The sequence below is a fragment of the Salmo salar genome, chromosome 02 (assembly GCF_965601325.2).
Source record: "Salmo salar chromosome 02, fSalSal1, whole genome shotgun sequence".
NCBI lineage: Eukaryota > Metazoa > Chordata > Actinopteri > Salmoniformes > Salmonidae > Salmo > Salmo salar.
In genome coordinates this window covers 44,740,750-44,755,546 of record NC_138292.1, presented here as the reverse complement: position 1 = coordinate 44,755,546, position 14,797 = coordinate 44,740,750, and the positions used below count along the sequence as shown (strand labels likewise).

General features: G+C 45.3%; 1 protein-coding gene across 4 annotated transcripts in view; it reads left to right on the top strand.

Moving 5' to 3' along the window:
• Positions 1-5,693: 5,693 nt before the first annotated feature.
• The window catches only part of macf1b (microtubule actin crosslinking factor 1b), a 35,079-nt gene continuing 25,975 nt past the window's right edge, over positions 5,694-14,797 (top strand). For 2 of the 4 annotated variants that reach the window (XM_014168276.3, XM_014168275.3), the window contains exons 1-4: positions 5,694-6,290; positions 11,897-12,672; positions 12,959-13,015; positions 13,204-13,374. In XM_014168276.3, the coding sequence (XP_014023751.2) occupies positions 11,977-12,672; positions 12,959-13,015; positions 13,204-13,374 (924 nt within the window). In that variant the 5' untranslated portion in view covers positions 5,694-6,290; positions 11,897-11,976. Of the gene's footprint in view, positions 6,291-6,366; positions 6,561-11,896; positions 12,673-12,958; positions 13,016-13,203; positions 13,375-14,797 lie in introns of those variants that run through there. The other 2 variants (XM_014168270.3, XM_014168271.3) reach the window with 2 other exon arrangements.

Here is a 14,797-nt window from a genome sequence, read left to right as displayed (position 1 = left end):
TATGTTATCCATTCACAGGATGCTAGAGGACTGGACAATACCCATCCCCCATGATGCAACTTGTTGGTCTAACGGTAATTGTGTGGGCTGGGAGAAATCGAAAGAAGATTTCAAACAAAAACAGTGATTTGTGGCTGGCCCCTATTGTGTAATACACTGTCCCCATGGCGTTGGGCTCAGCATCACTATCGAATACTATGCCCTAAGCCCCAGAGAAATAAATGCTCTCTCACCCAGGGGGCTGGCATGAAACCACTAAACAGAGAGCGAGAGAAAAACTGTACAAACAACAGAGCAAGAGTCAGAAGAGGGAGACACATTACACGTATGACTTTAGACAGAAGGAAAAAAGAGCAAGGGAATCAGTGAGAGAGAAGAATCTAGAGCCAGACGGACTCAAGCGGAGATCGAGGTGGTGGTCTTCGCTCCTCCGTGTCCTGCAGCAAGTTTCCTTTGGGGAGAGGGGCAGGCAGGCAAGCTCTTTTGTGCTGTGCTGGGACAGGGAGGCTGGAGAGACGCTCAGCAGTGGAGGCCCACTGCACACATGAGCGAACAGACTGAAAGGACATTAGACTCAGATGGGAGGATGAGGACGGAGAGAAAAAAAGAAAAGAAAAACAGGATCTTACCGAGTGCTGTGGTCTGGCCATAAAGGCATTTGTTGTGTGTACCCCAGCCATTAGTCTTTTTTATCTGTTAGTGGCGGACAATGACATCTCAGCGTTGCACAATAATTAGTGTGTCTTGAAGGGTGATATTTCATATCACAAACAGTAACCGTGTTCTTTTAGACTTAGGATAATGAACAAGGGCCTCGACTCCGATAACTAGCCTAATCCACAGATTTAAAGCATCAATATGACCAGACTGAAGAGCACACCAAGACTCTTTACAACACGAACACTGTTTGAATCAATCGCCATACTGTGTGTTTCAGCGTCATGTCGCTACTCTCTGCATTCATTTAGACTTTTTGGCTTCTTTGTGTTTTTTTTTTTTTTTTTTTGTGGTTGTGAGTACTATGTTACCTCAGAGGGAAAGGAGGACCTTATTGTGATTGATAGGTTTTGGTTGATTTAGTGTTACTAAAAGTTCCATTGTCCTAATTGTTTTGTTTGATTGATTAATTGATTATAACGCTAAATGGCGTAACAACGGAATTATTTAATCTTATAATCAAGGTTTGAACTGGATAAATACACATTACCTTTTGGGTGAACTTATCCATCAAGCCAAAGCCAATTGTTTTTCTCTAATATTGAATTGCAAAATATTTTTTCATTATGGCATCATCACGCTTTGTTTTGTGTGTGTGTGTGTGTGTGTGTGTGTGTGTGTGTGTGTGAGACTCAGAAATGTGTGTATGACACATGTATTCTCAACTTAAAGGAGTCCGTTTCTTATATTTTTATGAGCTATAAGGTAGAACGCTATGTTCAGTGGTGGGCTGAGGGTGTGGGGGCTCCTGTGCCTCTCCCAGAGAACGTGGGTTAAATGCAGGTAGTCTTTATTCAGTACTGTCCCTTTATCACAGTGCACCCCTCCATAAGCCTTTGTCATGTTAATGCTGCTAGTCTGCTCCACTGCTGTTTTCAGTCTGGTCTGTGGGAACTCGTTAGTTAGCTAGGCTAACTGCATGATTGAGACACAACCCAACTTCCCCCAACATGCCAACAAAACACAGGAGAGAGACACACCTGGTCCTTAACACATGCTCTGACAGTGGGTCACGTTCTTTAAAACATACTGTGGCAAAATGTCTTGCAATGGAAAACAAACATTTTACTTTTGAACGACGATATCAGATAGTACTTCACTGTTTCACTCCACGTCGGGACATTTTATTCCATTCCGTGACTGTTGAACATCACCTTGTTTCTCCATACAACCTAACAGCCTCCATAAACAAAGTTAAGATGATTCATAAACAGATGTGAAGCAGAAATTTGATTTGTTTAAAAAAAAAAAAGTAGGCCTAGAAGTTTACGCTGAATGTTCCACCTTGTGAAAATGACTTGGAAGTGTTTGCATTGTGTAAGAAGTGCTGTATTGCGCCATTCAAAAGTCAGAAAAGCAATCTCTCCGTTCAGAGAAACGAATTAAGGCCAAAAGTTACTCTCTTCTTTGTTCCGTCCCCCCGCTATTGAGGAACTGCTGGATAAAGAGTGTCTGTGTCCCTCTGTCTCTAAAGGTCTCTAATTTCCCTTGGCCCGCTGCAAAGTCTGCATCTCAAATAAGCCCTACATACATAACCTGTAAACAGACCAGGAAGAGGGGTGAGAGCTAGCAGCCTATTCTCCTCTACTCTGTCTTGATGGCAGTGGGCAAACAGCAGCCCTTCTCTGATGACGGAAGATAATGACTTGGGAAGATGCGTTGGTGTTGATTGCTGTGAATCACCAAGTGGTAAAGATAGGGAGGGATTGTGTGTGTGTGTGTTCATAATGTTTTGAATTATGGTTATCTTCTTCTTTCTGGTCCTGGGATTGTTTGTGTTTTTGTGTTTCTTTAACATTCGTTGTCATCAACCTTTGCATAGGAATACTAAAAGGTTATTGACAATGTAGCGGCTTCTTTTATGTTCTGACTCTTTACTTGTTGTGGAAGCTTTCAATCTAATCTTCCTGTGAACAGACCAATCACATAAGGGGGTTGGGTCGTTGATTTTGTTGTTGAATCCCTCCACCCTGTGACTAAGATTTCCAGTGTCCAGGCACCCCAGGGAAGCCCCTAACTCCTTTTCACCCAAACCCACACATTTCTGGGAAGTGTGTGTGTGTGTGCGTGCGTGCGTGTGCATGTGCGTGCGTGCGTGCATGTGAGTGTGTGTGTAATGGTGGTGAATGGTGCTTTAGTTTTGACCCATAAAAGGGACCCCTTTTTCATTTCCTCATGAAGAGGGCTCCCCAATTGAGGGGTGGGCGTGGCTGCCAAAGTGCTAATTACCACATAGGCTAATGGCTCCATAGAGGAACCACTGAGGTCTTGTTTAATTTGAAGGCAGAGCAGAGAGGGAAGAGAAGGAAGGTTGTGGAGGAGAAGGGGGGACATGCCATGCAGCATTAATCTACTTTAGTGCTCTCAGGTCTTCTGGCACATGGGGTCTGTGATCAAATTTGGCCCCATTTGCAACCAATTTGGATTTGTGTTCTTTCAGGCCCCTATATCCCATCTCCCCATATCAGAACCTACACTTCCCAGTCTTACATACAGCGTAGGGGGCAGATGGGAGGTTAATGGTAGAGAAACTGGGAAATGATCAACTGCCTGGCTGCCCAGCCTGTTAATAGTGTGTTGCTTCGTAGCCCCATTGATAGCCAGTGTTCCAGTGCTTCTTCAACTACTGTACACCAGCCAGTCTTTTGGAACGGGGTTTACGTGTGGTTAAGGCCAGGGTGTGAAATGGAAAGGGACAGCGGGTTTGGTGAAACGATTCAATTATTTCTAAGAGGATTTGGAGCTCGCTGAAAACCAGGATCAGGTGTTGTGGGTTTAGAACAGTGGCACTGGCATACTGGAGTCTCATCCATGCCAGACCCACTCAGGGAGAAGGAGGAGGGCTGGCTCACTTGCTCTTCGTTAAACAGCTGAAGACACTGCTGCTCTCTTATGGGACCAACCAAACCCTTATCTGGAGTATTGCTACTATTTCGAAAGCTTGATCTTGTCTGCCTGGAGTATCAATCTCTCTGAACTGTCGGTTGCAGATGTCCGCGCATTTCTGTCATTGCCTGCAGGTTCAGATCTCTGGGACGGAGAAGGTAAAGTATGGGAGGTTGTAATATGTGAGGCTGGTATAATTTAGGACACACAGGGATGGAGTGGTCACAGGGTTAAATAACTTGACCCCATGGGGGTCACGCTATTGAAATCCCTTTTCCTTCGCAGCCAGGGCATTTTCAGTCTCCTTTGTGGTTCATGCTATCACCTCTTTCCCAGTTACTCCTTGTCCCTCATTGTTTTCAAAGTGGCAAGTAACACTGTCGTAAACAAACATTCACTCCTGGGAAAATAAGCCTAAGCAAGGTTAAAGCTCGCATGAAGACATGCAATACCGGTATGACAATATCTTGGCATCAGTGTAAAACGTGTTACGTTTACACTACAGAAAGATGGTGTATTGGTAATCAGCTGATCTTGGCACAGTGAAAAGGGAGGAACATGTGATTTCTTGTCCCCTTCTGTCTTTGCACAGAAAGAGTCAATATTTCGCCCCCTCTTCCATCTGCCATGCACTTTCTCCTCTGACTAATCCTTCTAGAGACATTGACTCCGATGTCACTTCGCCCCCACCTACATATACAAATTACCTCAACTAGCCTGTACCCCTGCACACTGACTTGGTACCGGTACCCCCTGTATATAGACTCGTTATTATTATTCTTATTGTGTTACTTTTTATTATTACTTTTTATTATTACCTACTTGGTAAATATTTTCTTCTTCTTGAATTGCACTGTTGGTTAAGGGCTTGTAAAGTAAGCATTTCACGGTAAAGTCTACACTTGTTGTATTCGGCGCATGTGGCAAATAACGTTTGATTTGATTTTGAAAGACTGTAGATTATGGAAGAGGGAGGGGGCTTGCGTGTGTACATGAGAGAGAGACCGAGAGTGTGTGTGAGAGAGAGGGAGAATATTGGAGGAGGGAGAAAGAAAGATAAGGAGAGAGAGAGAGACACAGACAGACAGACAGACAGACAGACAGACAGACAGACAGACAGACAGACAGACAGACAGACAGACAGACAGACAGACAGACAGACAGACAGACAGACAGACAGACAGACAGACAGACAGACAGACAGACAGACAGACAGACAGACAGACAGACAGACGAGAGAGAGAGAGAGAGATGTTAAATTAGGTTGTTCAGGGCTTCAGGGAATAAACACCTCTTTGAAGGGAGTGACCTAAAATTGCACCTGTCCTCCAGGGCTTCCAGTGCACCTGCTGCCCTGCACCTGTCCACTTACTCACAGCTAGTAGTAATCCCAGCTGTTATCGCAGGGGAGATCACTACACACATTATCTCCAGGAGATCACATGAGTGTGTGATTATCTGGTTTCATTCAACAGGGGTGTTGGTTTCCCTAGTCTTAGTCTCCCTGTAAGAGATAGATTAGGAAATAAAACAATTAGGTAACATAGTGTTAATGTAAAAAGACAAATCACATGTAGATGCTATTGTATAGTTCAGATTTAGTTACATGCAAATGTAGTTTGATAAATGATATCCACAGGGTTCAATCATAGCTTTCCCAGAAGTCAGAGAGGTCTATTTTGCCAACATCCAATTTTCTCAATTTCGTCTTCATTTACCTTCTTTGTTTTTTCATAGGAGTTGTATGGGTCTGGAAGTGAGTTGAAAAAAGTAATCAGAGATGTTTTACAGTAATTTGTTGTCTTTGTTGCTGCTGTGGAGGCTGCTGCACTGACTGAATGGAGATGGGGGAATGGGTGAGGGTGGGTGAAGGTCCCTCCTTTTGTGGCATTGCGCTGATTGCCCCTGCCGGTGCTGTGTGAGCTAGAGGCAGAGAGAAGGGGCTGGAGGCAGCTGGAGGCATGTGAATGTTTCCAGGAGGGTGACCCGGAGCTCTTTAGAAAGCTTTTTTTCTCACTCTCTCTTTTTTCACCACAAGCAGCATGGAGTTTCAGAGCCCAAATAAAACCTTCTAAGGGAGGGACTATCGAGGGGACGGGGGACGGGGGACGGGGGGTAAGGGAAGCACTTTGCTGTCTAACTGTCTGGTATAGGAGCACAAGCGGTGTAGATTGTGCCACTGGCCTGCGGTCATATGGAGCTACCAGAGTCTGATCACAATGCAATGACTATTTTCTGGCTGGGAACCGAGGGAATCTAGTTGAGCCGTTGGAACTACATTGTCTTGATCCGGGTGCACCATCATCCTATTGGTGGCGTGAACAAGGAAGGAATTCCTCTATCGGAGCTCCAACAACAAAGGAGAGAGGGAGAGGAGCGTAGCCGGTGGGAAGGGAGGAGGGGGTGCTGTGAGAGGGGAGAGGAGGACATTGTTTGCCTGTGGCTGTGGGCAACGGAAAGCATGGGTTATCAGGCCTTGTGTGTTTTTGTTTAGAGTGTGTGTTTTGATGTGAGGATGTCTGAGTGAGTTGTGAGTGTATGTGCGTGAGGAGACTTCTTGGGAAGGGAGGGAGGCCATTCAAAGGATGCTCAAACAAGGCAGGAATTTTTTTCTCTCCTTTTTGAATGGTGACTGAGGACTAGCTGAATTCCTTTGCTCTAGCCGTTGTGCTCGTCTCTGCTCCAGGGTAAGTGTGCGTCACCTAAATCTCAAACCGCCAAAACTGCCACCAGGCCTGGATTGGCTTGTAGGAAAAGTTCAGTAGGAGTTTACTCTTCTGTGATTGTAGCTTGGAAGAGCATGTGATGATGCAAAGTGGCTATGACCATTGGTTCACTGGTCCACATTGGCCCAAAGGGACAGTTCCGAGTCTGAACAGTGAATGTGAAGCTAGAAGTATGTTTTTATTTTTACTCCACACATAGGAAATATGTATTTTTGATTGTTTCATACAGTTGTAAGTATATGTCTTCATGATAATGGTAATGTGCAGTAATAACGTGCAAGATAGAATATTATAATTTACAGATTTGATTCAGGAAGAAAGTAGTGAGTTTGATATGTGAAATTGGGAAAATTCTATCGACCGTTGCTACATTTTGTCAGGATCAGAATGATAAAAATAGCATTGTGGTGCTAGAGCCAACATGTGCTGTTTTAAATGCAATTCACCAAAATATCAAACAACTTCACCATTGGATGCAACCGTCACATATAGTCTTACCATAGCCAATTGTGCATCTTGGGTTTAATGTATTAGATATTTAATATTATTTCCTAGATGTAATGTGAGGTGTTTAAATCAACAAAACAGTTTGATACAATCGTTTGTGGCACGCTTTGTTGTTCTGTTTTAGTCATGAACGGATTACCTTTTTTCATATCTGTGATAAGAAGTCTCACGGGTGAACGCACAGCCGTCAGCTTTAATTAGAAGACCGTTATCTTGATTACCACATAGACCCTCCGTGAATCGGGACTGGCCTGTCTTTGTGGGGCTCTAAGATTGTAATTCATGATTATTATTCTGTTGTTAATGGAATCAATAGTCTGGTTTGCCTGTCATTGGATGCATTTTTTTGGTTTGGAAACACGCTGGAACAATGGTGCCACAACACCAGACTCTCTTTTGTGTGTGAGTGCATGTTGGTGTAGGTGTGGGTGGGGACTGTGTTTCTCACAGACACTCACCGAAAAAGAACTCAGCCACATTCAAAACTGTCTAGTGTCCATCCGTGATAGGATACATAGATTTCAATTTGTAATGATTGAGATAATAGTATCAGACATTTTACTGCCCTTTCAGGTCTCATTGCATGTTCCATATATTGCAGAGTAGCCCTTTATTGTGACTCTAAATTTGATTCGTCAGGAAACGGTCTTGCAGGGATGGATCTTGAGAGCACACAAAGGGCAGTCTAAATCAAGGGTCATTTCTAGAGAGGTTAAGTGGTGGAATGGGCCGGGTCATCTGAGATATGGGTTCAGTGAAATGGTTGCCTGGCTTCAGCTTTAGCGCAGAACAAGCTACTGTGCACATTCGTATCATATAGCAACATGGCCTTAATAAAATATGTCAAAACAGTATAATTTAACCATTGGTTAGCCTGTTGTGGACTGATTGCCTGGGTTGTTTGAATTCTTAGTTAAATTGCAGTATGGCCTTGCAGATTATTTGAGATTTTGATGGACCTGGAAGATAGGCTCTTAGAATGACTCAATTACCTCATACAGTAGAGTTGAAATACAAAACTGATAGTTTGGTCGCTATAATAGTTAACCAAATAGCTACCCGGACCATCTGTATTGACACTTCACATACACTGCTGCTACTGTTTATTATCTATCCTGTTGCTTAGTCACTTTACTCATACCTATATGTACATGTCTACCTCAATTACCTCGTACCCCTGCAAATCGACTCAGTACTAGTACTCCGTGTATATAGCAAAGTTAGCGTTACTCATTGTGTATTTATTCCTTGTGTTGTTATTTTTACATTTTTCTCTCTGCATTGTTGGGAAGGGCCGTAAGTAAGCATTTCACTGTTAGTCTACACCTGTTGTTTACTAAGCATGTGACAAATACAATTCGATATTATTTTATGAGATTGATGCGGTAATTAGCATCCTCAGTGTTTGTTTTCAGATGGCATCTCACTGTTAATGTAGTAAATGTGTCAGTAGGATGACACACAGCATCATCACGCTACATACAGTATGTCTCATAGAAATAGTTTATGATAGCACACTCAGGTAGCCTGGGATCCAACCTGATATGCTCTGTTTCCATTGTCTGCTATTTTGAAGTGAAACAATGGGCAAACAGAACGTGTCAGTTTGAATTCCAGGCTACACGTTTTGTTTAACTAGGCAAGTCAGTTAAGAACAAATTCTTATTTACAACGACGGCCTACCCCCGGCCAAACCCTAACCCGGATGACGCTGGGCCAAACGTGTGCCGCCCTATGGGACTTCCAATCACGGCCGGTAGTGATACAGCCTGGAATCGAACCAGGGCCTGTAGGGATGCCTTTTGCACTGAGATGCAGTGCCTTAGACCGCTGTGCCACTTGGAAGCACATCAGGTGCAATAGCCAGTCAGACATGGCACGCCCTCACCCTTTGCCTTGGTTTGTTAACCTACTGAACATGGACACAGCCGCCTGGCCGCAGATACTCTCCTCTGGAGAATACGAGGATGTGATTAAGGCTAACAGGGTAATCATTGATCTTGGGCTGGGGCTTTGTCTGTGAGCCACTATCCTCTCTGATCCTGTGTATTCACAGAATTCCCCCTGGGATCCATGCTATGGCCTACATCATCTGCGTTGCAGACATGTGCATAGTACGACTGTAATTACTAAAATGCACATAGAGAGGTCTAATCAAAATGTTCATTTCAGCTACACCCTCATTATATAATAGAAGACAGAGACATCCTGGTTTATAATGGGGATCATGGCTGCGAAACAGAATAAACTGAATAGAATTATGAATAGAATAGAATTACAGTATGACATGAAATTGCTGACAGAGGCACAATGAGGTTGTGTTCTGCTACAAGCCGAACAAGCTGTTTTATCTCCAGCAAAGAGAACAGCCGAATCCAGTCATGCAGCTAATTGTTTCAAGCTCCTAACCTGTGATTACTGAATATTCATTGTAACCAAAGAACAAAGAGCTGATACAGCCAGCAAAGACAGCACTGTAAAATTTGGTGTCTTCTGGTCCAGCGAGCCAGAAAACAGAAAACCCTCTTGGCAGGTGTTTTGGAGCCAACTTCCCCAATTTATCTGACCCGACCAGCTGAGACCAGTTGCGACCAGCCGTGACCTGGAATGACCTGTTGTCGATCCACAGGCACTAATCCACTCTGACCTCAGAGGAAGCAGTCGCAGCAGAGTATAGCAGAGCCCCTCCCTTGTAGCCCCTGATGGGCTCACCTCAGCCCCTATAGGCCAGGATAGTTACACTCATCTTTGTCTGTCATAACAATGACCATACTGTGGAGAAGTAACAGACAGTCTGAAACAGTCCCTAGTCATGGATAAAACTCATGGCAGTTATGTTGGAATTAGCCAATGAACTCTTGGAAAAGGATGCGTTGTAAGCCATGCAAAGATGTTTAATATTTGAAAATAGTGGACTGTTCTGTGGCTTACAGTCCAAATTGTTGTGATGATGTGATTTGTTAGTGATTTACATTTACATTTAAGTCATTTAGCAGACGCTCTTATCCAGAGCGACTTACAAATTGGTGCATTCACCTTATGATATCCAGTGGAACAACCACTTTACAATAGTGCATCTAAATCTTTTAAGGGGGGGGGGAGGTTAGAAGGATTACTTTATCCTATCCTAGGTATTCCTTAAAGAGGTGGGGTTTCAGGTGTCTCCGGAAGGTGGTGATTGACTCCGCTGTCCTGGCGTCGTGAGGGAGCTTGTTCCACCATTGGGGTGCCAGAGCAGTGAACAGTTTTGACTGGGCTGAGCGGGAACTGTGCTTCCTCAGAGGTAGGCGGGCCAGCAGGCCAGAGGTGGATGAACGCAGTGCCCTTGTTTGGGTGTAGGGCCTGATCTGAGCCTGAAGGTATGGAGGTGCCGTTCCCTTCACAGCTCCGTAGGCAATCACCATGGTCTTGTAGCGGATGCGAGCTTCAACTGGAAGCCAGTGGAGAGAGCGGAGGAGCGGGGTGACGTGAGAGAACTTGGGAAGGTTGAACACCAGACGGGCTGCGGCGTTCTGGATGAGTTGTAGGGGTTTAATGGCACAGGCAGGGAGCCCAGCCAACAGCGAGTTGCAGTAATCCAGACGGGAGATGACAAGTGCCTGGATTAGGACCTGCGCCGCTTCCTGTGTGAGGCAGGGTCGTACTCTGCGAATGTTGTAGAGCATGAACCTACAGGATCGGGTCACCGCCTTGATGTTAGTGGAGAACGACAGGGTGTTGTGCAGGATCACGCCAAGGTTCTTAGCACTCTGGGAGGAGGACACAAGGGAGTTGTCAACCGTGATGGCGAGATCATGGAACAGGCAGTCCTTCCCCGGGAGGAAGAGCAGCTCCGTCTTGCCGAGGTTCAGCTTGAGGTGGTGATCCGTCATCCACACTGATATGTCTGACAGACATGCAGAGATGCGATTCGCCGCCTGGTTATCAGAAGGGGGAAAGGAGAAGATTAATTGTGTGTCGTCTGCATAGCAATGATAGGAGAGACCATGTGAGGATATGACAGAGCCAAGTGACTTCGTGTATAGCGAGAATAGGAGAGGGCCTAGAACAGAGCCCTGGGGGACACCAGTGGTGAGAGCGCATGGTGCGGAGACAGATTCTCGCCACGCCACCTGGTAGGAGCGACCTGTCAGGTAGGACGCAGTGATCAGTCACAGCAGAAATCTTGCTGCTATTACCATTCCCAATTATGTACAGTACAACCTGTTTACAATGCTTCGTGAGCCCAGTGTCTCTGCAGTTATGTCAGGTCATCACAACCAGATCAGAAAGCGGAACGGTGTCCTGTGTCATCATAGACATCTTTTATCTGTGATTCCCCGACTATGCATCACTGCCCCCCCCAGCCATACCTACTTCCTCCACCCCCTCCTCAGCACCCAAAAAATGAGGGGGCGTTTTTATGCCTGTCATATTTAATTATGGGCTAAATAGTTTCCCCAGGGCCGGGCTGGAGAGAGAGAGAGAGAGAGGGCTAGAGCTGGCAGGGGAGAACTGATCCTGCCTGCCAGAGCTCAACAGTGGGTTTCCTAACAGTGGGTATCCTTGAACATTCTGCTTTCAGTGGACAGGCCTGTCACACACATTTCAATAGCCAGAATGTTTTAGCTGGTGCCTGGTGCAGGCCATCCAAGACCAAGAGAGCCCAGATCAGTGCATGTGGTCCAAGGATGACAAAGAACCAGGATTGTCTGCACAGTAAACCGGTCTCCCTGGCTCTGCTGTGCTTCAGTTGATTTTACTGCACTATTCGGTCTCTCTCAACTAATGGGCTGTGGCTGTGGTTGCGGTGTGGTTAGAGATGGAGTGAATAGGTAGTTAACCTCTCATGGATATGTTTCTGCAGTTGTAGTAGTTTTCACCATATTTTAGTTAGTGATTGCTTTCATAAGTCATGCACATTGCAAATAATATGAAATCTACCATTATCCAAAGTTGGTGCAATAACATCAGAGATCAACAAAACATGTAATATAAATCAAACTGTTTTGGGGGGTCAAAGAGGAATGATTTTACAGTTAAGCTGGATGCTCACCCCAAGCCCCCTTGTCTCACTCTAGGCTTCTGAAGGATCTCCTGCATGCATGGCAGAGGGGCCCACTCTCGCCTATTACCTCACTATCCCTTGGGCTGAAGGATTATGGGTAATCTGATCAGCCGGCCCAGCTGTCTGGGCCAGAAGTCCAAGCAGGTGAGGTCCGACGAGGACTTCCTGAAGGAGTGCTACCAGCGGCGCCGCGAATGGCAAGCTCCGCCCCTGACGCACCACGGGGAGGCCAGGCGGGAGGAAGTGGTCAGAGAGAGGGAGGAGGAGGAGGAGAGGGTGACAGACAGGACGAAGGAGGATGAGGTAGAGGATGAGGTGTCTCACAGCAACACCCCTCCCTCGGACAAACCCCTAAGGACCAACACATCCCCCGCCCCCACAGTCACCACCACCAGTACTCTGGACAATGCCTGGCACGGCACCCCCTCCCCCATCAAGACTTCCAGGAACAGCACCCTGACTAGGAAGGCTGTGGTCCAAGAGATCCCCTATGGGAAATCCCCTCTAGCCCTGCCTGGCTCAGTCCCAGGCTCAGCGGAGAGGAGGGCCAGCCTCCAGAGGAAAGACTCCAGAGAAGGAAGCCTCCAAAGGAGAGACTCTAGAGAGGGCAGCCCCTGGTCCTGGAAGACCTTGGCCTCCCGCGAGGTCACGGAGGTGACAGAAGTGACAGAGACAGTTGTGACAGAGATTGTGGAGGTGACGGAGTACCCGTCTGGAGAGAAGGGCGGAGACCCCATAGTCACCAGGACTGTTAGGGTTCTGACTGGAGCAGCTGAGGAACTCGCTGAGGTCAATATAACTTCAACAGCAAACAGCCTCTCTAAAGTGTCTATTATTATTCAGTACAGTAGACTAGGATTTGACTTTCCTTTTTTCCCCCCTTTCCATTCCATTCTTTCATTGAACGTCTGAACTTCAGCCTATCATCTTTACCGCTCTGCAATTTCCTTAACATCTCTTCAGCAGCATGTGCTACAGAATGTGTTATATTTTTGTCGGGATGGTGCTCTTTTTCAGAAAAGTAGATTGTGCAATGAAGTCGGCTGTTGTGTTGACTTTTATATTTCTATCCCAGCTGCAAAGCGATGGACATTCTAGTTCAGACCAAGATTCCAGCTTGGACCGTTGGAGGGTAAGATATCCAGTGCATTGCTCTGTTTTTTTTAATGTGATTTACTTATTTTAGCATTATCTCAATCGCCTCTGCACAGTATGAAGGTAACACTGATATTACAGAATGGTTCCATGGTGCCCATGGTTTCATATGGTTGAGTTACTATAAACAGTGTTAATGCTGTGTCATGCTCTCTTTCTCCCCAGGGAACAAGATCTGCCTTGACTCTGAGAGATGATTTTGCAGATTCTGAAACATTCCATCAATCCCTGGAAGCACTGTTGACCTGGGTCTGTGAGATAGAGGAGCTGACAGCCAATCAGAAGCCTCCATCTTCAGAGGTCAAAGTGGTGAAAGCACAGCTGCAAGAGCAGAAGGTACAGTACCAGTCAAAAGTTTGGACACACCTACTCATTCAAGGGCTTTTCTTGATTTTTCATATTTTCTACATTGTAGAATAATAGTGAAGACATCAAAACTATGAAATAACACATATGGAATCATGTAGTAATCAAAAAAGTGTTAAACTAATGAAAACATATTTTGTATTTGAGATTCTTCAAAGTAGCCACCCTTTGCCTTGATGACAGCTTTGCACACTCTTGGCATTCTCTCAACCAGCTTCATGAGGTAGTCACCTGGAATGCATTTCAATTAACACGTATGCCTTGTTAAAAGTTCATTTCTGGAATTTCTTTCCTTCTTAATGCGTTTGAGCCAATCAGTTGTATTGTGACTAGGTAGGGGTGATATACAGAAGATAGCCCTATTTGCTAAAAGATCAAGTCCATATTATGGCAAGAGCAGCTCAAATAAGCAAAGAAAAATGACAGTCCATCCTTACTTTAAGACATGAAGGTCCGTCAATCCGGAAAATGTCAAGAACTTTGAAAGTTTCTTCAAGTGCAGTCGCAAAAACCATAAAGCGCTATGATGAAATTGGCTCTCATGAGGACCACCACAGGAAAGGAACACTCAGAGTTACCTCTGCTGCAGAGGATAAGTTCATTAGAGTTAACTGCACCTCAGATTGCAGCCCAAATTAATACTTCACAGAGTTCAAGTAACAGACACATCTCAACATCAACTGTTCAGAGGAGACAGCGTGAATCAGGCCTTCATGGTCAAATTGCTGCAAAGAAACCACTACTAAAGGACATCAATAAGAAGAAGAGACTTTCTTGGGCCAAGAAACATGAGCAATGGACATTAGATCGGTGGAAATCTGTCCTTTGGTCTGGTGAGTCCAAATTTGATATTTTCTGTTCCAACCGCTGTGTCTTTGTGAGACACAGAGTAGGGGAACGGATGATCTCCGCATGTGTGGTTCCCACCGTGAAGCATGGAGGAGGAGGTGTGATGGTGTGGGGGTGCATTGCTGGTGACACTGTCAGTGATTTATTTAGAATTTAAGGCACACTTAACCAGCATGGCTAACACAGCATTCTGCAGCGATACGCCATCCCATCTGGTTTGCGCTTAGTGGGACTATCATTTGTTTTTCAACAGGACAATGACCCAACACACCTCCAGGCTGTGTAAGGGCTATTTGACCAATAAGTAGAGTGATGGAGTGCTGCATCAGATAACCTGGCCTCCACAATCACCTGACCCAATTGAGATGGTTTGGGATGAGTTGGACCGCAGAGTGAAGGAAAAGCAGCCAACAAGTGCTCAGCATATGTGGGAACTCCTTCAAGACTGTTGGAAAAGCCTTCCTCATGAAGCAGGTTGAGAGAATGCCAAGAGTGTGCAAAGCTGTCATCAAGGCAAAGGGTGGCTACTTTGAAGAATCTAAAA